The 23,632-nt window shown below is 45.0% G+C and overlaps 1 protein-coding gene and 1 pseudogene across 2 annotated transcripts; one reads left to right on the top strand and one right to left on the bottom strand.

The window, feature by feature from the left end:
• Positions 1 to 3,779: 3,779 nt before the first annotated feature.
• On the top strand, positions 3,780 to 23,632 carry LOC8029004 (glycine-rich protein 23-like). 2 transcript variants are annotated; one of them, XR_006077218.1, is made up of 2 exons: positions 3,780 to 3,953; positions 14,037 to 14,169. XR_006077218.1 is itself a non-coding variant. In XM_040218974.2 (2 exons), exons 1-2 carry the CDS (start codon positions 3,942 to 3,944, stop codon positions 23,211 to 23,213), a joined length of 279 nt encoding a protein of 92 aa, XP_040074908.1. In that variant the 5' UTR covers positions 3,780 to 3,941; the 3' UTR covers positions 23,214 to 23,632. The 2 variants fall into 2 exon arrangements, 1 of the variants encoding a protein (XP_040074908.1); XM_040218974.2 differs by lacking the exon at positions 14,037 to 14,169 and adding an exon at positions 22,947 to 23,632.
• Positions 11,322 to 16,176, bottom strand: LOC121834443 (annotated as a pseudogene).

Here is a 23,632-nt window from a genome sequence, read left to right as displayed (position 1 = left end):
TGCGTAATGTCAGGTCACATGAGATCAATTTTCCTGCCAAATTTAGCTGAAAAACTGAATGCGTTCTCACGCCGTCGTGAATCATGGGGACGAGCACGTAACCACTACCGCTGTGAAAAGTCGGCGAATCCAACCACGACGGTCAAATTCCTTGCCAACGTTTTCGTCTACTGCTCTTTTTGGAGCCCCTTATAGCATCCATGATTTTGAACGAGTGGATTTAAACGAACCAGTTAATTATTGAAACGATACACTGGTCTTCGCTCTTAGATTATAGGCATCAGCTCGGGTATTTTTTATATCCTGAAAGATGTACTCGTTTAAGCATAGAAAAACACTGATTCTGCTGAACATGTCAGTATGCGGGAGATTTTTAGAATATACCATACTTAAACATAAATTTAATGCTTAAACATTATGAACGTTCTTTTACACGCGGTGCCCAACCTTATCGTCTTTTTTTTTTCAACATACCCGCGTCTATCACGTTTTTCTTTTCACATTTCATAGATGTTTTTAGTTCCACAGTTTATTTTGAACACACTACCCTTTTAAATGATGTTGCCATTTCATTGCGTGTCTTCTAACGGGTAAAGTAGTTAAATTATTTTCTTAACTGCGTTTCCTCCGGGGGGCTCTAACTTGCAGGATGTTACCTCGCCGTCAGAATCGTGCCAACCTAGCGCCACTCTTCTTCTCTTTCCGAGCTTACTATACTCCGCCACAACTTTTCTTGGCACTGCAGTGGAAGGTACAGGCCCGCGTCCCCTCTCCCATTCTTAGTGTGCGCAGGCTCTCCTCCCCCCCCCCCCCATTTCCGGGGAGAGGAGGAGAGCCCGCGCACACTCAGAATGGGAGAGGGGACGCGGGCCTGTACCTTCCCCTGCATCGCCAAGAAAAGTTGTCGCGGAGTATAGCCGTAGATGAGCAATTTAGCCAGTGCAGTACACCCGCTAGCCTGGGGTCTTTAACGTGCACCACGCAGTAGTGATACACGAACACACGCCGGTACGATGCTCATCCTGATCGAAACGGACAGGGGTGGGGATCGAACCCAGGATCCCCCGGGTTATGCGGCGCGAGCCAATATACTTATATTGTTTAAATAAATAGTGTGTTTTAGTACAAGATTAAAATTTAGTCCTACCTCTTTTTTGAGAGATGACCTATAATATGTATTAACCTTCATAAATTTCTTTCTGTGTTTGTTTAACATTAAATAAATAATTAAATAAAAATAATTTAAATAAATAGTGTGTTTTAGTACAAGATTAAAATTTAGTCCTACCTCTTTTTTTAGAGGTGACCTATAATATGTATTAACTTTCATAAATTGTCCAATAGTTGTCAAACTTGTTTAGCACAAATACCTACAAGAAAACAGCATATTTACTGTTTCCTTAAAGTAAAGCAAGGTCGCCTTTTGATACGATAGAAAAATGTTTCCACAGCAGAAATGGACTTTAGTGTTTTTATCTAAAAAATTCATAATGCATTATGGTCAAACTCATGACAAGCGGCTCTAATAGAGAACGGTGAATAACCCCCATTGAAAAACAAACAAACAAAAAACCTTTTGCTTAGTTTTGGCGCAGCGCTTTTAATAATGATTGTGCTGTTATAATGCCCAAAGGAGGTTTTCGATTACCAAAATTCCAGAAAATAGTCCGGTATATGTATGTCTGTGTGAAATAATATTCTGGTTAAGAGTCTGTTATTGTTATCAAATAATTTTTACAACAGATTTAATAAGTTTCATTATGAAAAAAAATATTGATTATAGTACGAATCGATTAAAAGTGTGTCAATTGGTATCACGTGTGGATGAATAGTACAGAGCAGACACGAACTTTCACCACAAGGACCATTAAAAAAACGAAACACTAATGCAAACGTTTTGTATCTTCGAAATGAATAAAGCGCTTTGAGAAACAAGATATATATTTTTTTAAATGTGAAATTTTGTTATGGGTTTATTAAGCGAGTTCAAAGCATTTAACAAAATCCTTCAATGCGCGACTCGTCACGACAATTCGGCCGGAGATAAGTTGGATAGAAAATTTATGACACTTTTCTAAACATTTTCGTGATAAATTGGAACAAATTTGGTTACAAGGAAGGAACACAAGGCGCATAGACTTCAAACACCCAAGCACTGAAAGATCACGTGAAATTTCGAGCCAAGAATGCCACCTCGCGTCGCACAAAGAGAACGCGACTCGAGGTGAGACCGAACAAAACTAAAACAAGGGGAAACTAGGTGTACGAGAGAGGTGCACTCATATGCCTTTAGGGAATCAGAGGCCTTCTACCTCCGTACGAAGAGGGGCGAGCGATAAAAGAACACCTCTATTGGCCAGCGGGGCGAAACCACCATCCGTCTCAGGAACTCCTCTTCACCTAGCGTAAAAAAAGTTCCGAGACCAGAGGCCGGAGCAAGTTTCCACGCAATCGCGACAGCAGGGGCCACATTGCTCGTGTTTTAAATCGTTGCTGGCCGACGGCTGCACAACGGTTCTTCAGAAGAAGCAGTCGGCCGATCCCCAAGAGTAGGGCGTCGCCCCATGGTGGGCGGCCTTCCGAGACGTCGTTTGCGAGACCCAAGCTTCGGAAACCGCGAAGAACCGCCAATCGCCAAAACGAACGAGCGACCAACATTCGACGGAAACCTGGACGTTCGTCTCCTCACATTTCGTGGCACGGGGATCGGGAACCGTGCCCCAGCGGTCAAGTCGCCGTTTGGTAGGCAGGAACCCCCGACGCTTAGGTAAATCTTCTTGGCCTCGGGGACTTCCATTAAAATCCCCACACGAGTCCCACGACGCGTCGCACTGTTGCCTCCGTGGTTGTACAAGGTTTCTGCAGACGTTTGTACTTGAGCTCGCCGTTTGAGGCACGGGTTTCGAACCTCTTTTCGCGTTTGTTTTCAAGGTACCTCCATCGCCCTCTGAATTCAGATACCGACAGTGCATTCTTTTGCCCGGCGCTTCGAATATCTCACGCGAAATGATTTCCTGTTTCTAATTTTTTTTAGCAGTCCTTGATTTTTATGACGTATGAACCCCGCACTTTATTTGGGGCAGGTTTATTTTTATTTTTCTCGGGTTCACATTAAAGTTAAGTGCAACACCTAGAGACAAGAAAAAAGATGTTTCTTGGAGAAATATTAGAGGGCTCCTTGTTTTATTGTTTCCCATTTAATACATCTTTGTTTAATTGCATTTATAATATATTGTTTTCTTTTTCAGAAAATACTTCGTTTTTTTTCCATTTATTATACATTTTTAACGTGCCTCTGGAAATAAGAAGAAATCATATTCGTCGGGACTCAACAATCACTTTATATACGTTTTTGTTTCATTGCCTACGGGCACTGATCTAGTCCAGACGCCGAGTGATTGTTCGATTATTTCTAGCGAAGGCAGCAAGACTAACACGTTTTCTGTCGTTTATTAGGCACATATATAGATACGGACGGATAGTAACGTACACTCGGACGCCGTGCCTACGGCCGACTCGACACAAATGCGGATAATTTGCGACGGAAGTGACACAATCGCTTCCGCCACTCCAATAGGAGAGGCCGCTAATTTTTATTTCCGCTTTTCTGCACCGCCACAGCAGCGTAAGGCGTGTTTTTATTTGCGCATCTTTTTATCGGAAGAAACCATCATAGTCAAGCAGTTGGCAATAATAAAAAGAAAAGTATTCACGAATGATTACGTTGGTTGCCAGATTGTTGCTTGTAGATTTACGATACCGCGAACGTCCGAAAGACGGCTCTGTCGAGAATTCGAACAAAATGAGGGCATCTCAACAGGAAAGGAGGAGCGAATTTCACGAGCCGTGCGGACGGACTCGTTCGGATATAAAAGCAGCGCGGGACACGGCTGCAACCACGCATTCGCTCTTCCAGCTGCCAACTGCACTACACTGGAAACATGAGGACTCTGGTAAGTCTCGTCGCTTAAAGGGGCGGTGCAACGATTTCCGGGCTTCGGTCAAAGATTTGCGGAACTCTGACACTTCTGAAGAACAGAAAACCGATTTCATCTGCGCGTCCTAGTTGCTGCGTAAAAAAAAAGATAAATATTGGCATTTCGGGCACCCTCAACTCACTCCCAGTCTTCATTGTCACACCTGGTCCCCCTCCTAGTGACGTCATTCGGAGTGCCGTGTAGCTTCCCGTGTGCTCTCTCGGAGGGCGCTTCCTCTCTCTGCTGACATTAGCGGGCGTTATGCTGCAGCTTAGAGCCGAGAGAGGTCACGTAATCTTCAAGCCGTAGTTCCTTCGGCGGCCACTTGGGACTGCAGGTGGGGGGAAAAGCTTGACTTTTGGTTTGGGATTATGCACCTTAGTCGTGACATTTTTTAATGAACGAGATGTTTCTTTATCCTCCGGGACACGATAAGCAACGTAAAAATGACGAGATGCAAATTCTTTTAATTATAAAATCGTTGCACCGCCCCTTTAATGTCCATGTTCGTCTAGGTTGCTTTCACATGAAAACAAGAAAAACACGCGTGTCGGAGTGACAAGTGATATATTATAGACCCATTTCCTCAACATACAAAACCACCTTTTACTATTTTTTAAAATTATATTTGTTCACAAAATATTTCGAGAGGAGCAAGTTGAAATGCTATATCTAGGATGCTTGACTATTGTACCGAATTCTATCGGTAGCTAAAAAAGGCGAAAACAAATACACTCGCAGTAATTTTAGTTTCCAATGTACTACGCATGTGTTATTTCGTTTCCCGTTAAAGTGCTTTGGCATATTTTATATACGAGAAAATGCCAAATATCGAATCTTCGTTTCGGTGACATATTCAGAGCCTCGTATGTTGGACTCATTATATGTTTAGCTTATCATATACTACGAACCTGTAGGCCGGATACCTGTGCTATCGACTGCTACCTACATTGTTAGCTGTATTGATTTTCACGGAATAAAGCGGGAAACACATGTACGACGAAACCGTCCGATCCGACGTCCGACCGCGCAATACGACGGTCGGATGCGGACTGTTTGGTCGTGTCGCAACGTCGGAAGGGCGTTGCGGCATGCGACGGACTGCATGCGGTGGTCGGATGGCCACAGCCAATGACGACGCAGGTAGCGAGAACGTCATGAGGACGTCACGTTTTGGGGAGTGGGCTATTCAGGAGCAAGATTCCGGATGCGAGTCCCTATTCCGACGTCGTAATGGCCACCGCTCTGGCAAAAAGCTCTCGCGCGTCGGAAAACGAACTTCTGATTTCGCTTATCCATAGTCGGCCAGCGATTTGGAACCAGAGGGATACGTTATACAGAGACGCCGATGCGCGACTTGCGAGTTGGACGTTTGTCGCGCGAGGCATGGGCTTCGCTGGATCTTCAGGTACGTACACAGCGCGACAGCGCTGGTTTCCCATGTTCCTTGCACAGGTTAGATGTTGTGATCCTCTCTAGATGTTTGCGAAGGGCCTAAACTCGGGGAGGGGAGTTTCGTGTAGTTTTATGGAATTGCGTTTCGTGGACAATTTTTTGTTGACACTGACGTTTCGTGGAAAGTCGTTTCGCGAAACAAGCTGTAGCGATATTTTGACGCGCGTGAATCACTGGGACACGTGTTTATCTGCCTGGTCACTCTGCAGCGGCTGATTACAGAAAAAGCTAATTCGAGCTGCCGACGAAACGATCTGTCCATGAAACGTTGTTCGACGAACTGATTGCCACTGAGGTAGGTCTTCCATTCAAAGATACCAGATGGGTTGTTTTGTTACTATACTTCCCTCTGCTTTTTTTTTACGACTTCTGGTACCTGTAGAAGACATACATTTCCTCAATTTTTTTTTGCACCATAAATTTAGTAGTGCAGATAGGGAAGTTTAATCCCTCATATCAAACAAAATGGTGAGTTCATGTCATGCAAATATCACATGAATTGACAGCTAGTATATATCAATTTGCCCCAACATTATTTGTAACGTTGACTGTCCTGTGTGCAACTTCTACAGAACATGTTTTTGGTGACCAGACTTATCTTTCCATTGACATCTGCATCTCAAAAAGCCTAAAATGTATAAATCTTCTCATAGGCGATATCAAGGCCGTCACCAATAGGTGGCGATACCTAAGAGATACCTTTGGAAAGAAACTCAAAATCGCCAAAATGAAGAGCGGTGCTGCAGCTGGGGAACCGAAGTCCCCATGGATCCACTTCAAGCAGATGCTGTTCATAAAAGACTTTGTGGAGGGACGCAAGTAAGTATAGTTACAAATTTTTTTTTTTAGTGTGGCTGAAATACAGCAGTTTATGTCATAAAGTTCCTTTTTAACCTTTCTCTCATTTCAAGCAAGAAATTCAAGATAACCACCTACTTGTTCCAATATTTCATATTTCTCTAGGACCACGAGCAACATGAATGGTTCAAGACCCGCAACACCCACAGCGCCTGAAGAAAACTCTGTGGACGAGGTCCTGAGAGGGTACGAACAGGAAGAGGAGGAGGAGGAGGAGGAGGGGGGGGGAGACCCATCTGAGCTCCTCTTGTCCATGGTGTCTTCTGGCAGTGACGACAGTATCTCCAGCCGTTCTCCCATTTCAACCCTCCCTTCCACTTCGACTTCTCAGCCACGCCATAATCAGTCTGCCTCTTCTGCTCCCTGCCGTTCCCTGCCTTCTCCTCAATCCATCGCCGCTGCTTTTTCTCAACCGAACTCAACTCCACCACGCAATGCTCCAAATAGAAATAACGTACCTAAATGAAGGCAGAACACAGATGTCATCATTGAGAGCATAGATCAGCAACTTCAAAACAAAATCACTGCCACCGAACACTTTTTATTATCACTTGCTCCTCTCGTGGACAAAGTGCCTGAGGACCTGCACGGGTACTGCATGATGCATCTTGTGGATGTGATCACGCAGTACCAAAGGGGAATGGTCCCAACCACCCTGATGCAGGTCCAAATGCCTGAACCCGATACTTAAGATCTAAATCCATGTTTATTGGACAGAGACACACACATGCGCAATTAAATGCAAAGGTGGAAGCGAGCTTGACTGGTGTGCGACCAAAAGAATCTGCCTGGTCCGGATATCGAACCCGGGACCTCTCCATTTTCAGTGGATAGGTCCCGGGTTCAATACCTGGACCAGGCGGATTTTTTCGGTCGCGCACCAGTCACCTACATGTGTTTGGAGATTTGTGTTAGTCTTTTGTCCCTTTCGTTACATACGCACCTGTCTTACCCTCATTCGGAAGGGGATTCTTTATTTTTTAGTCTTTCAATACACATCCCCACCTCAAAAGTTGTCTTACCCTCATTGCCACGTGCACTGGTCATATGGCCCTAGGAATGCAAGTTACATATCATAAAGTGTACTAGGGATGATAGCATCTGCTGTTCCCTCGACTGCTTTGTATGGCAAGGATTTAGCGCTCCCATGGGCATATTGCCAAGAACGTTCGCGAGCAAGCGCGTGCATGGCCGAGTGGTTACCGCGCTTGACTGTCGCGCAGAAGGTGTAGGTCCGATTCCAGTTAGCGGACTGTCCATTTATTCTTTCAACTTGGCCTTCTCATAAGTTCGAGAACATTCTCGTCTAATCAAGTTCCGAATGCTCTATGCACCAAAAGTTCCACGCCGAACGATCCAGAAACCCACAAGGCTAGATAAGGGATTCGGCAAGGCGAGTGAAGTCAGTCTCGCCCCAGCGTTCGACTCTGCAGTTACGCTGACTTCGACGCCCACAACGCTCTGCTGTTATCCTGTTTGCCTTTTGTTTTGGGCACTAGTTCGCCCCATTAAACATTTCAGTTTCCCCAGTTAATATTTGTTTCCTCGCCTGTTCGTTTGTGACAATATGACCAATGTGCGTGGCAATAGGAGAAAAGCATGTGTGTTTCAATGTCCAATCCATCTACTCATTCATTAATGCAACACTTCACTGAATAGCACAATATTTATACATGACACTGAAATATAACAGACAAACAATGCTTGAGTTTGCTACAGCTTTTTTATTTTTTCCTAACCATTGGAGAAAAAAGTGCAATAAAATCTTGACTTGAAAATATTTGTTTTGAGACCAACATTGGAACCCCAGTAAAATAGATCTTTGAAGGAGCAAAAAGTGATGTAATTTTTTACATTACTTTAATAAATAGCATAAAGAAAGAGGAACTGCATGTTGCAATTACAAAATGAAAAAAAAAAAAAAGATTGTGGCAGTAGAAAACAGCACAAACAATAATAAAGAAATAATTATTAACTAGTGCTAAGTGGAAAGAATAGTAGTGAAAGGACTACATAAATATTCAATACATCTTAAAACACGAGGCCATATGTTGAGTGCGAAATCCCAGCACCCTTCAACTGAGCTCATCGAATTTGCAATGAAATATTTTACCCTACTGCTAGATGACCTACTCTGAAGCCCGGTGGCTTCAATATATATGACAATTTTACATCACCCAACTTTATTAATTACTCGTCTTCATAGCGCCGAATGGCACAGCAAAGTGAATCTAACTAAACCTCCAACTCTAAATATTAGTTGAGTTGGATTCGGATCAGATTGGCGACGACAACGGGAAGGGGGAAGCGAAGGAGAAAAAGATGAGAATGATCTACTGAATAATGTAGAATAAATCAACGTTTTAGATTAACCAATGAGTTTGTAATACCAATATAGGGATCATTACATCAGTTATAGCTATTAACTGTAGGATATCACCGCACAATAGTATATCTCATTATCTGCAGGTCGATGTGCCGTACAAATGGCAACCAGCATGTAGTTTTGAAACGCCGCTGTTAGATGGCACAGAATTGCTAAAAGGGTCTATTGCATCCCACAGTGCACTAAAAAAATTGCAATTAAAAAAAGAAAAAGAATGAACATGGCCCAAAGGGCAAACCTGAGCTTTCAGATTGCTTAGCGCTGCAGTACAGCATCTTGCCAAGAAACCTCACCTGCAGGACTATTGAAGTACTGCATGTAAAGGTCTCTGACATAACGGGCCGTAAGGGCAAAGCTCCGAGCTAGAACTCTGGCCACTTGCATCGGTGGCTGCACAAGGAGCCTGCGCCACTGGCCGCCTTTCCTTTGTCCAGCTGCATTGATGTAGTCGGCGTAGCTTGCAGCGCAGTATGTGTCGTCTCCCCCATGTTGACTCATGAGAAAATTGTGCAGGACGCAGAGAGCTTTCACTAGCTCCTCTGCATTCTGCGGATTTTCCCCGAGCCTCCTCTCGAGAATCCTCCAGCGAGTCACCAAGATTCCAAAGGCGTTCTCGGCGCATCTCCTGTTACATGTGACAAAAGCAAAGAGCAAGGTCATTTCTTCAAGCCCATCTACACTTGGTGATAACCTATTTCTGCAATGAAGTGTGAGGCAGGCCAAGCCTTCCAAGTGACCTAAGGAGAGCTGGGCAACAAAAAATAAAGGGAAGGTTAGAGACATTATCCCCTCCTCTCTCGTTTACTTGCGTTGCAACAGATGAGCATCACTGAGGAGAGAGAGCTAAGGGAACTTTCTTTTGTCCACCCCCCCCTCCCTTTGCTGTCAGTCATACAGAGAGTGGGGCCTTCAGCACTGTGGAACTATGCTAGCCTTGACAACGTAACAAAAAATTTTTACGCCATTAAAGACATTTTAGCATACAAATAAACCTTCCCAAAGTTTCTGCAAAGGGTATGAACACAGTTAAAATGTTGGCATTGGAATCTAGAAGTAAAAAATTGACCTCGAAGGTATGCACTCCTTGATCAAGGAGTGCGGACTTTAGAACAACCATATGTGCAAAGTGAACAAGAACTGTCATCCGACTCAAGAAATAACTAGTGCAATCAACCATTTTCTGGTGATTGTGGTGTTCAGAATTAATTTATTTATGTGCACGTAAGAATCGGTAGTGAGTTAGTTTTCAAATAATTAGTTGTCACATATACCTGCGCGTTAGAATCGTGCAAATACAGTACATAACAATTATTAGAAAAGTTTGTATGTTTTGCAACTGCATCATTACAAGACTGGAAAGGTTGCTTTGCTCTTTTAATGCGTGGAACACATAATAATAAAAACACCTCATTCTAGAAATTTATCCGCCCTCACATAGCCACACCTACCCGTCCATCCTTTCCTCTTAGGAAATGCATTCCATGCAATGGACTTGCGAACAAAAGTCGCCGTTACTTCTTTCTTTTTTATTCCTTTTTTTAACTTTCAGGTTTCTTGAATTTAAAAGGCCTGAGAACAACCACCTCACATTTTGCTCGCAATGTTAGACACTTTTATTGGATGCGTTCTTGCAAAAGCTGAACCCTTACCTCCTTCCCCGGTGTTCGTCACCAGTTATTTGAAGTGTAACTCTTTTGGCATGCTGCATCCACTGTCGATGCAGACAAGCAGAATCATCCGAAAAAGGTGGCACTTTAATCAGCTGGTGACAAACATCGGAAGGCAGAGGAGGGTGTATATGTTCTGTTGAAAGTTTGCTAAGTTGGTATGTAAAGTAGAAATCGCCCTAGCAAACTATGTGATGAACATTGATCCAATAGAAAATCTGGAAAGATCCCATCTCAGTGGACATGTAATTTGTTGCGTTTTATGGTTTGCCTAAGCATTCTTCTGTTGTTGTTTTTCGTGAAGTGTACAACTACGTCTAATGAATGGTCATGGCGTTCACCTAGTCACCAGTTTTATATAGTGATGGCATGCAACAAACCTAGTGGCACTGTACCTGCCCTTAGAGGAAGCAGAGTAACGCAATTGTTTGATGCGTGCACTTTGCTGACAAAGCGTTCCTCTCCCTCGTCTTCCCCAACAGAGACTCCAAATATAATCCACTTAATGGGAGGGATTGACGGAATGCTGAAATAGTAGACAATTCAAAATCCGAAGCTGGTCTTACCCTCTTGAAGACTATACTGACGTGAAAATGGTAAAGCATTAACATTTTGAAGTTTTCTTGCATTACTATGCAGAGTTGGAGCTTTGGTGGCATTCTCCACTAGTTGCTGACATCGCATTCGAGTTTGCGTTACTTTCCTTTCTTCAGGAATATATACAGTGGCTCCAAACAAACCTATACCCATCAAATCAAGGCATTTTGCACCTTGTACCACCCAAAAAAGGCAAGATGAAATGTGTACTTGGCAAGATACTGAAATACTCTACTTCACTTGGTGACTAAGGCAGACTTCAAGCTACATGTCGCTTCACTGAAACACCAAAAAATACGTGTGCGGAGCCAATCCCTCTCCTCCACTAGAGTATTATGAACATTGGAGTTGGCAGGTTGGCATTTAGGCACTAGTATCAGATTAGCCTTACAGAAATTTAAGTTTGTGTCACCTTGCTCGGCTGAGGCGGTAGTTGAAAATTCGCTTTTCGGCATCAACTCCACGTCCAGGGTAAGGCCTAAGAAAATCTGGCCTGAGCTGGAAAGCCTCGTCCCCCACGAAGACACAAGGCGCAGGCAGCCTTGTATTGGGCAGCGGTAGATCCCGGGGCAGCCCCAGACGGCCTTCCTCGAGGAGTTGTCCAAAAATGGACTGCTTGAGGACTCCTCAATCGCTCTGCTTCCCGTAGGCACCGACATCCACGACCACAAACTTGTAGTCGCTGTCGACTACGGCAAGCAGCACGATGGAGTATGTCCCCTGAAATTTATGGTGTGTCATTCACGGGCAGCGTGCGTAGTCATGAAATAATTAATAAGAAACATGATTTTAGGCAATGTAAGAGACAATAAACCTCCGAAATCTTTTTCCTATTTTTCAACAGTTCGACCGTAAACAATCAGCAGTTCGAATTGAGCCACAGCCACATGCGGCAGCATTATGTATGCTCTGTACTGAAATCATTAAAACTTCTTTGTGATCCAGTTGACTGCTTTTCGGATTGGGAAAAGTACAGAGAAAGGAGTAGCAACTTTCTACAGAAGACACCATGAAACCTTCTGCTGCATTACACCAGTAGGCATATCATTAACTGCATTTAAACAAGTACCAAGCTCAGGGGTTGATGTAATTAGTAGATGCTAAGAAAATTGTAAGTAATGCTACATGTCATGCAAGGAAAATATTTGTGTTAATGAAAAGAATTATATGTTTTTTCGCAAAGATATTTTTTGCTGTAGAGCAAGTACTATGATGGATGTACCGTAAAATACCGAGCGTGTGCCCTCGCTTGTGTGAGCAGTCCCCTCCTATTTTACGAAAATTTTGATATTTTTGGCAATAATTGTATAAGCACCATTGACCCCACCCTCGGTTTCCGTCGAACAAACTTACCATAACCCAGCAGTGTTTTTTCTTTCTTTTATAGATTTCTTGTAGTAACAGGATTCTTTCATATAAAACAGAAATATATGTTATTATTTAGCTTTGTTCTGGGCTCTTTTGCTGTGGCAGTGCTTGGAGACAATATGAAGTCAAGCGAATCCAATCCAAGACGGAAAGGAACCCGACACGCAACCGCCATCTTCTCTTCGCCTGCGTCAAGAACTGTTGTCTTTGTGCAGAAGAAAATCGAATTCGTGGAGTGGCATCGGGAAAATGGCAAGAATGTGTATTTGACTTTGCACCATTTCAAGTTGGACCGTAAGAAAATCCACGAGCGGGAGGAGAAGTACGAAGTTTTAAAACTAAAAGAACTTTGGAAAGAGCAAGCTCCGGTGCAACATCGTAAACATGTGCAAAACAATGGTTTGAATGGACACACCTGCGAATAGAACCAACAACCTCGGGGGTACAGTTTGGATTGCCAACACCGGCAGTGCTAGGCAGGGGTTCACGGTTGCTTTGACAGCCTGCGCCTATGGCCACAAGCTACCAGCGTTCGTCATCCTTAAGGAGCCAAGCAGGAAGGTCCCAGCAAGAGCCTTGATGAGCCTCCATATACCAGTTGAGAACCTTTTTGCTTGCGACCTTATGACTTAGGAATGCTACGCATTGTGAGGTGCGGCCTCACAATGCATAGCATTCCTCAGTCATAAAGTCGCAAAAAGGTGCTCACCTGGTATACGGAGGCTCATCGAGGCTCTTGCTGAGATCTTCCCGCTTATCCCTCTTTCTTGTTTTTTCATCCCTAGCGAATGTTTGCGTCACAGTTTCCAAGAATGGATTGGATGACAACCGAAAAGTTATACGGGTGGCTAGGGAGGATATGGGGCCCAAACATTGACAACGGGCTGCGACTGCTAGTGTTAGGCCAGGCGTCCATACGTAAGACCCCGGCGGCTAAAGACACAATCGAGGAGTGCGACACTGACGTCGTGTACGGGCCAGCTGGATGCGCCAGTCTGCTTCAGCCCGCAGACGTGTTCTGAAATAAGCCATTCAAGGCCAGTCTTCGAAGGACCTGGGAGGCCTTTATGAAAAAAGAAAAGGGGACTCTGAAAGGCAATCTGCAAAAGCCATCATGGCAGGACGTCCTGGACCTCGTAGCCGAGGGTGTTCTTCCGCCCCGTAAGGACCTGTCGCGCGTTTGTTCAAAGGGTGTGGCATCGCAAACGCACTCGACTGGACCGAAGAGGGCGATCTGCACAAGCGGCTCTCCGACATCGGTGCCGTTGTCTCCGAAGACCCTGACGAGCTGAAGGCCAAATGTCTGAATCTCATTTTTGGCTCGAACTCCGAAGAATCTTATTGCGGATTCGACAGCGAATGATGCGAACGCCAGACGCTCTGTTATGAATCTTTTGCAGATGAAAAAATGAATGCTATTAAATAAACTTTTTTTTTTTTTTCAGACGATGCAGACTGGCTGTTTCTTTTCCGTTTTACTGGTTGCCATTTTGTGGACGCCATCTTGAATTTTGGTCCCGGTTCGACCAAGGGCCCCCTCCATATTTTGGAGGAATTTATCTCTAAATATAGGGGGGAGTGCTTGCCCAGTATTTTATGGTAATGTAAACACAGACAGTAATGAAAAGCCTTAGAATTCCATCCTTACAAAATGCTATAAATTAAAGAATGTAGCATGAAAATTGAGGCATACCTTGTAATTGAAATACATGCTGCCGGATTTCGCAGGAGCTTGGATCATGATGTGCTTCCCATCGACAGCACCAAGGCAATTCGGAAACTGCCAGCTCCTGCTGAAGCCCTCGGCAACCTGAAGCCACGCATTTGTATCTGGTTTCTGGAAAGAGACAGGATACAAGAACTTAAAAGGCTCACTTGGAGTTCCAAATGTTTCCATGCTTAATATTAGGCACACACACATAGTGACTAACACTCATATTTCCAGACATTGATTCAGTTAATCCATATATAAATGTTTATAATGAAATACAATGTTACCCCTCAGGTAGCAGCAGTGCCGTCAATCTAAACATGTGGGCTTGCCAAGAAGGTTTCTCCCAGTCTGCCACAACCACTGTTGATGGGCTGCTTTGACGAAAATATCAGCAATTGCTGGTGGCACCAGATGGAACTAACCTAGATTTAAGTTATAAGTGCCTTAAATGCATTGTTGCAATCCCACCCAACCTTAACACTGCCACAAAAGCGCTCAACTTTTGCGGAAGAGTGCTATCTTAACGGCTACTACTTAAGATACTTATCACAGGATGGGACCTATCCAACGACCAGACAGTGGCATGAGGAAATAGATGGACCGCTCAAGTAGCTTCTTGATTGCCGAGTCTGTTTTGCAAGTGCAACAGTATCAAAGAGCAAGTTGCAATATCACCGACTCGTTTAATTCCAGTCACTTGTTTCATTGCCAGAAAAGTAAGCATGTTCAAGGCAACAGTTTCATTTCTGATGCATGTGACTGCAATGTGTACAAAAAACAAATGATTTTGTAAAACACAAACACAAAGAATGCGACCTTGATAAAATAACTAAGTAATTTGCAGCTTCCCCTTTGATATCGGTAGACGACGAAAACAGACACAGCCATAAGTCATCCACCTGAGCAGTCCATCTACTCTCCTCCACCCCGATCTGGTTATTGGGTACGTATGATCACAAGATGAGCATTTGAAAATTATAGCTGCTAGAACAGCACATCTCGTTGAAAGTTTGTTGCTCCCGTGGGGGTATTATGGTTGGGCAGGACTGCAGCAAGCCAGTTTAAGGAACTTATACTTGTACAGTCGCGTATAAAAGAAACACAAATGATGGAGCTACAGCCTCTCGCTCTCGTCGCACCATTCAACGGTAGCCAGCGGAAGCTCGCGCACAAGCGCTTACTGTCGTGTGCTTCGAAAGTAGTGACGGTGCCGAGAGGTCGGCCCTGTCGAAAATTGTGATTCGCACAGTGATTTGTTTCAGAGTTCCAGGAGCCTTTCCAGAGTTGGCAAAGCGGTGGACGCTTATCACATGACCCGCAACACGTGCAGAAAGAGGAACAAAAAGAAAAACATCCGCTTTATATTTATCTTGACGTGACATGATGATTCACGCTTTCGCGTGGGTTTGACTGTTTTTTGTGCGGCAAGAAACGCACAAACAAGAAGTGATACCATTTTTTATTTCTATTTAGACGTGTGGGCAGGCCGAGGCCACGATTATATACTTCGCATTGCTTTTCCAACTCTGCAAAGGTTCACCGCTTAGTGCAGTATGTGGCAAAACTCTGAAACGAATCACTGCGCGAATCCCATTTTCCAACAGGGTCGGCCGCCCGGCACCGTCACAGCTCTCGAAGTGCACCATAGTCTGTGCAAGTGCGAGAGATTTCGCTGGCGACCGTTCAATGGCGCGACGAGAGCGAGGCTGTCGCTCCACCTTTTGCGTTCCTTTTATACGCGGCTGTACATCGAACGCTGGTTCTGGGTTGGGCTGCCTCCGCTCTTTTTGATTTCTTGCAAAATCTGTTTTTATACTGCTATGGAAATTATGTTTCACAAAGTGCGAAGACGTCTTCAGTTGAAACTACTGATCCCGACACCCAAACAGATTGTGGTATTAATAAGCACTGCCCTTACACACCCATTTATATGACCGTGCTGCATCATAACGTTGATAGGTCCAGACTTTGCATGCTGTTGATTAACTTTGCTTAAACACATGCACTTAACTGTGACACAGTGTCGACATTCTGCGCTTCACGCATGTGCAGTCACCTTAAATAGGGCTCTTTGTAGGAAATGGTACTTACAGCCATGTACAGTGGCTGCAGTCTTTTCCACAGAGCTCTGCAAGTGTCGCGAATAGCCGACCGTGCGGTGGATATGCCCACTCTGAATGAGAGGGCAATGTCCTGCACCAGGTCACCAGATGACATATATCTGCAATGGGAATTCAGAAATTTGGTTTTAAATTGCGGTAGAAGTTGTGAAACGAGAATTGTGATAATGAACATATTAATATAACGGAGAGAACAACTTGAATGTTTCACAGTGTGCAATTAATGAGTTTGTAGCCCAACAGTCGTGGTCAATTTGGTGTCTACTAACACTAAACATAGAAGGACTGGTCTAGGCAGTGTATGCTTAGAAGGTGGACAGCAGAGGTCCGTTAAGGGATACTTCAACAAAATTAGAAATATTCCCGTCGTGTTCAAAAATAGGTTGAATATGATCCACAATACCCGTAAATGACAATCGCACATTTGTATTTTGAGCCTGGTGGCTGTATTTTTCGTTATAAACGGCCCACTCTGGCAAGCGCCCAAAGAAGGCCCAGCGGAGACCACCTGACATCCAACGCAATTGTGACGTAGGTCGTCTCGGGACGAGCAACGCTACGGCGAGGCTGACGCCAAAAGGATGGCCTTGTCGTTCCAGCCACCGAAGCGACTGCTTTTGTACGAATTTTGAGTGACGGGTTAATCTTCTATAATCTTGTAGGGAGACAATAGCGACTTCTGCGACACACAAAAGGCATTCTCGGGAAGGGGAAGTTCCTCCTTCCTTTCTTCTCTCGTCGTGGCCGGAGGCGAGACAATCACCGTCACTAGCTGTCAAGGTCCCTAGACGGGCATTACAAACGAGGTGTTAGTGATATCCACCAGGTGCTCTCTGCTAATCGTTTAATTCGTTTTAAAATTCCTTTTCGTGACTTTTTTTAACAAGATATTGGTATGTTCGATGCGATACTGCTCGTTTGAACACATATAGACCAACAAATGAGCGCCGAAATTTCGTTGTAGTATCCCTTTAAGTATAGGTAGAAGAAATGTTATGTGGCACAACAACGACTGAAGCGCGAAACACATGTACGACGAAACCGTTCGGTCCGACGTCCGATCAGGCAATACGACAATCGGAAGCAAGAGTTTTCAACGCTCTCCGGTGCTACGAAAACCCTCCCCAACGAAGGTCATTCCAGCAGCTCGCACGTTGAATCGCACGGTTTCGTTTCGCACGGTTTCGTGTGTTTCGCGCTTTATGGATGTGACACCACTGATGAGTGGAACCAATATTCGCAACATCTACTCGAAAATGCATAAAACTGTAAAAGTATGTTCCAATAAGCATGCATGCACCTTCCTTAATATGTCCACACACACAGCCTGCTATTTGTTAATACCTTAGCGTCATGGCCAGCCGCTCCCCTGGGCAGATGGGCTCTCTGCATAAATAGGACCTTTCAAGGTCCGCATGAAGAAGCCTCAGAATAAAGTCAAATTGAAGTGGCGTCATCCGGTAGAACTTTTTAAAATACAGCAGGTCCCCGTCACGCATCCTTTGCATCTGAAATAAAAAGGAAACAATACAGATTACCAATCATTTAGGACACTGCAAACATTAGTCCACTAGGCAACACACAAACAGCATCTTTGTCCACATGAGAACAGCACTGACTTAAGAACATCTTTAGTCCACTTATGTGGATAACAGGTAAGAAGTTTGCACATTTGTACAGACATAAGTAGTAGGATTGTATAGGGCAGGGGATGTCAAGCTGCGGCTCTTCGGGTGTTGAAGTGCGGCTCGCGGCTCCCTTCTCTCTTCCTCCGCCCCCTCCCCCGCCTCCCTCCAAAGAGAAATGGAACGCTTTTTATATCGAAAGACAGGTTGCAGTTTGGTAGTCTTCTGCTACTGCTACCTTATGTACAGTCGGGATGCTTTTGACTCGGATAGATTGAAAGTGGTTACAGTTTCGTTTATTGCTCTGAGCAGACGTTTGCCCCCCCCCCCCCCCCCCCCCCCCCCCCCCCGGTGCTCTTGGAAATTTCGCGGTTTTGTTTGCGGCTCTTGGGCCGGGTCAGCCTGGCCACCGCTGGTATAGGGTGTCACTGTAAAACGCACCGCAAAAGTCTGCTGCGCCTGTACGCAGGAAGCACACATCTTCTACGAAGGTGTATTGAGCGGCGGATGTACTCACAATATAGTGTGGGCGGAGTTCAGTTTAAGCAAAAATTAAGAACAACCTTTTCGTGGGGGGCATCAATGTAGACCAATGCACACAACCTAGAGTGGTGCTCGTTGCTCGCACGAAATCGGTAAGAAATAACAGCCACAGTTGAAAGCCAATTTGTCGAAGGGCGTTTGGTTGAATAGGCCAATTCACATTGGAATGACTAGTTGAAGGACAATTCGTCGAAAAGGCCAACTCGTCGTCAATCGTCGGAGGCCACTTCATGGCCATATTGGAATTAGCTCCTTTATCAGAACACAGATACACACTAGAAATATTGTCATTGGTACGTTTGGCGTCTACGGTCCTGTCGGCGAGGGTTCAATAGAGCGTTTGCGATATTACCCAAACACCAAAGGGCATTTTGGGAATGTAGCTGCATGCGCCACAGCAGCTTGCTCTTGGGTGTACAAAATTATTTGAAGTTAATAACAAAAATAAGGCAACGAAGAGCGCACGTCCAAAGAGGTATTTGCTCCCAACGTCTACTGCTGCAGATGCAAGCATGCGCAGCACGTGGAACTACAAATCCAGCAGGCTCCTTGGCACTTGGCAATTTGGCAAATGGTTTATTGGTGCTTCATAAAAATGTTGTTCAAAAGAATGTTTGCTTCTTCGGTCAAAACTCTTGGTAGCAACTCTGGAAGACATTTCGTACAAAGAGCACAAATTAAACAAGGATAAAAAAAAAAGTATGAGGATGACACAATCCTGCACTTGTCTCAAAGCTCGGTTCTATCTTTGCCTTTTTGTAGATATCCCTTCACTATTCTAACCTAACCAGGATGCTCTACTTTGTCAAGAAAATGTATGAGACTGGAGGGCAAAAAGTAGTAAGATACAATTATAAAAAGACATTCGCCTTCTACCGTCTTCTAGCCAAGTCGACAAATCGCCTTCGCAATTTGCAATTGCCCTTCGCCGAGCTGCCCTATTTGACTAATTGGATTTCGACGAGTTGGCCAATCCCTCTGTCACTGGAGTGAGAGCAAAGCACCCCAAACAACGAGCTCGACTTGTAGCATTTCCTGCAGTACAACATAAGGTGAAGGAGAGCATACTAACTGTAGCCCAAGTCAAAGTTAAACTGACTTGGTCACAAGAAGGCTGCAGGGAATGACATTGTAGCCAAGAGCGAAATCTCCTAAAAACAGCAGGAAAAGAACAGTCCCACGACCCAAGGCAGTTGCAAAGATGACAGACGGTGTAGTGCGTTTGTCGTTGTCGGCTCCGAGTTTATACTGTTAGTGACGTGTCCTCGTGCTGTATAAAGTGTCAACAGTAATAATCCAGGTACTCTGATCAAAAGGAAGCTCATTGTTGCCACTTCAAAACGGTGGGTAGAATTGCTCATTCACCGTGTTCACAGTGACTACAGTCACACCAAAGGTGATGGCATGCTCGTGCATATGGTTGCGCCTTCTCCTAAAGAGCAGCACCGCTTGTGAAGGCCCGTGTTGCAACATCATAGTATGCCAAACTAAGGTAACATTTTGCCAACATTCATAGTGCGTCCCCACAATACGCAGCCTCCCTCCCGTGCGGATGTCGACGCCAGCCTTATCACTATTGGGTCTAACCAGAGGCCTATAAAGCCGGGGTCCTGCCCTTGCCAGCACATCATGTGGTTTGTACTGGTCACCGGTTACATCGCCCCAAATCCCAGACCGTGTCCAACCTGCCCTCACTGCGAGAAGGCAGTTCATGAGAATGAGACAGCCCTACAATGCAACCTATGTGACCAATGGCTCCATCGCAAGTGCGAAGGACTTGTTTTGCGGGTCGTGCCAGCTTCCACCACTGGATGACTTAATGTTCTCGCATCCTTGCTCTGGAACCCCCCCCCCCCCCCCCCCCCTGCAACCCTTCATACTACTGCCAAGGTCTCACCCAGCACCCCAACCATACTCCCGACACACTGACTCCGCGCCCAGAAAGCAGCGGCACATTGACATCTGGTACTTGAACGCCTGCCGACGGCAAGTACACTCTGGAGGAGTCTACCTGGAAACCTCACCGAACACATCCCTTGTGATCCTAAGAAGGCAAAGTCAACAGCCCTCGCCAAACACATACCCCGTGATGCTGAGAATTGGCAAAGTCAATAGCCCGGACACACCCACAAGACCTTCCAAACAGTGTTTCATTACTTTCTTCTCTGGTCATTTTACAGCTCATCACCTTCATCTTTAAAAGTTATCGCTGCTTTTTCCATCCTGTCAAATGTAAATATATAGAAGGAATATATATAGGTCGGCGTTGTGGGCACATCAGTTGCATTGGCCCCAGCTTTCGCCTAACACCAGCACAGCTGAACATTCCTACCGACCAAGTGAACAAATATTATCAATATTAGTTACATTAAAAGTTAAAGGAAGAGTGCAAGCGAGCTGGTTGAGTACAGACATTATTTTTTTTTAGACTTGTGTTGTGCTCTCCTCCTTGTCCCCACTCTGCAGTGTTAAAATAATGTCTATAATCAATTACATGTTCCATCCCCTCGCGATGCGAGCAGCAAACACGACTCTCGGTCAACTGCTTCGGTGCCCATCCTAGCCCTCTTCAAAGGTTATGTTGATTATTACAGAAAGGGAGCTCCCGGTGCGCTACACGTCGACTCTAAATTGATGCCACACTCAGATGCGCAATAGTGAGTCAATTAGTTGTGGACACTTGCAACGCTTCGTTCGAAGGGTCAAAGATCTATTCCCATATTTGTAGTTATTTCGTCTGTCGCATAGCCTTATTACCCGGATACAGTCTCGCTTTCATTACAGTCCTGATAATCAAAGGAAAGTGCTCTTACCGTCGTGAAATATTCGCTCTCATGGTGGCGTCGTCTCCACGCTGGGCGAATCCACCACTGTCGCTTCTTTCTGCGCTCCCGCAGAAGAAGAAGCTTCTTCTTCAGTAGAAGGAGTCTCCGGTGGTGCGGAACGTGCAACATCGCTAGAGCAACGCGTCAGAGGCGAGATCGACCTGCGTACTTCGGCGCGAACGAGGTGAACGAGGCGCGGAAGAGATAGAGATCGAGAACCGAGCCCGTTGCCAACATTTGACGTCGAATTCCTCTAACCTTGTAGCCTAAGTAATAATGGGCAAGTCAATTAGCTCTGAGTAAGTTAATGAGGTGTACAAACAAAGTTATATTTAATTTAAATTCATTTAGTGTTGTTTTAGAACCTGAAAAGAGCACGCTAGTATTCTCTATTGAGCAGAAGGGCAATCGTAGGAAGTCAGGCAACACGCACTGGATCACGGAACTGGGCGGAGCCGATCGGAACCGTCGGAACGACGCGTCGGAAGCTCGGTCGGAAGCATGTGTCTCGCCGGAGACGCGGTCGGACGTCGGAGACGCGGTCGGACGTCGGATCGGACGTCGGATCGGACGGTTTCGTCGTACATGTGTTTCGCGCTTAATTACATATATTTGTAAATGTCGTCAACAAATGAACTTAGCCATAACTCGAACCCGATGTATTAAAAAAAAGGATATGTTTTCACTTATTTCATATTTTTATTGTTTTCATTATTGTTAACTTTCTGCGTGGCATGACCACAGTTCCAATTTGTTGTGGTATTATATGTAAAAACGCTCAAACAGGAATATATGCACCCACATTGGCAAAAGGGTAATTTTGAAATTTTGCTTCACTGCAAGGTTTTTATCCTTAAAATGCTAAGGACAGGAGGCGTCGGAAGTCTCTTGAGATGTTAAAGGGCGACGGAAAGTGGCGGTGGAAAGTTTGGATGGGGGACAGTTGTGTGGACACGAAGAAAACAAATGTCAGCCCCTACCCCTGCGCTGTTCACTCCACTGGCTACGTTTGCTCAATTTCCGCGGTAACCGGCTACAAGTAGCGGCGTTACCGGCACCACGTTGGGTTTTTGGTAACGTGTAACGTACCTACGTTACTTATTTCGAGTAACCTTTAACTTAGTTACGTTACTCGTCGCATATTCTCCCGAACACTTAAACATATTTACATCAATTTGTTCCGTGTTTCAAGGCGCCAGGCCATACATATTTCTGAGCTTTTGAGGGCTTTTTTTAACGTTTTTCGTTTGTAATTAAGAAAGTAGAACCGTAAAAAAAGATAAGGTAATTATGATCACTTCCTGGACGGACATAAAGTCTCTTGATATGGCGTTTATGCATGCCTGTAAAGTCAAAGACTTTACAGGTAGGCATAATACTTTACTGGTATGCATGCATAATGTTATTCGTAACAAAAAGAAGCGGTGACGCGTTCCTTTTATTTTAAAGTAACAAGTGATGTATTTTGTTACCTTTTCGGTAGCGCCTAGCGAAAAAAAGGGGCGGGGGGAGGAGTTTAATTTAGGACGCTGGAGCCAGGCTGCTCATTTTTGCTTATCTCAGTTGGTATATAGAATATTCCTTTATATCTCATCTCGTCTCTATTTATAAGCTGTTAAAAACCAAAACACAAGCTAAACAACAAATAAGAAAAGAACAAGAAAATTAAACAATTTGCAGGGTCGTAATTATTTTCTCCAATTTATTTCCCCAGTCACAGTATCCACCCGAATATTGCAGTTAAACGGCTAAGCTCGAGTTATCCCATAAATGAAAGGCGTATGTACAGCAACAACGACGATTCCGTGCAGCTCGTTGCTCTCTTCGTGTCCGGCCTGGCCGCCGTCTGCCTGGCCGGCGGCTTCAAGGGTGGCTACGGCGGCGGCTTCGGAGGCGGCTTCGGTGGAGGTTACGGCGGTGGCCACGGCTATGCCAGGTCCCTCCCCGGGCCATCGTTCCTCGTCAAATCGGTTCACCACGTGAGCGGATTGAGCCGGGGAGGAAATCTGGTGGGCGTGCATCTCGGAGGCTTCGGCGGGGGAGGGCTCGGGGGCTACGGACTGGGTCTCAAGGGCTGAACGCGACTTGTACGAGCTTGACATATGAGCAGCAAGACCATTCATCTTCATCCGGGCAGCGCTGGCGAACCACCAGCCCGAAAACCTGAACTGAGTTCCCTCTGTAAAAAGAACCTATTGCCTCGGGAAGCACCTGTATTGACCCCCGTGTTGACGGAAATAAAGCAAAACTGTACATACGAAAAACATGTTGGTTCTAGTGTTTTGAAGCGATATCAAGTTTTAAGACTTATGGAATAATAAACCCGCGAACGCGTTACTGCCAGCGACGCCAGCCAGTCATACGAGCCGTTCCAGTCTGCTTCGACTATCTTTTGCTATACTGTGAAAGCTAGTGCAGCTTCGGCAGTGTTCTAACGCTGTGAAATCATCTTCAACGAACTCGTGGGCGAGCCATAAAGCGACGTAGTAAACGTAAA

This window comes from Ixodes scapularis, unplaced genomic scaffold (genome assembly GCF_016920785.2).
Source record: "Ixodes scapularis isolate PalLabHiFi unplaced genomic scaffold, ASM1692078v2 ptg001158l_1___fragment_3__unscaffolded, whole genome shotgun sequence".
Lineage (NCBI taxonomy): Eukaryota > Metazoa > Arthropoda > Arachnida > Ixodida > Ixodidae > Ixodes > Ixodes scapularis.
Note: the sequence above shows the minus strand (reverse complement) of the source record. Positions and strands in the feature narration are given on the sequence as shown.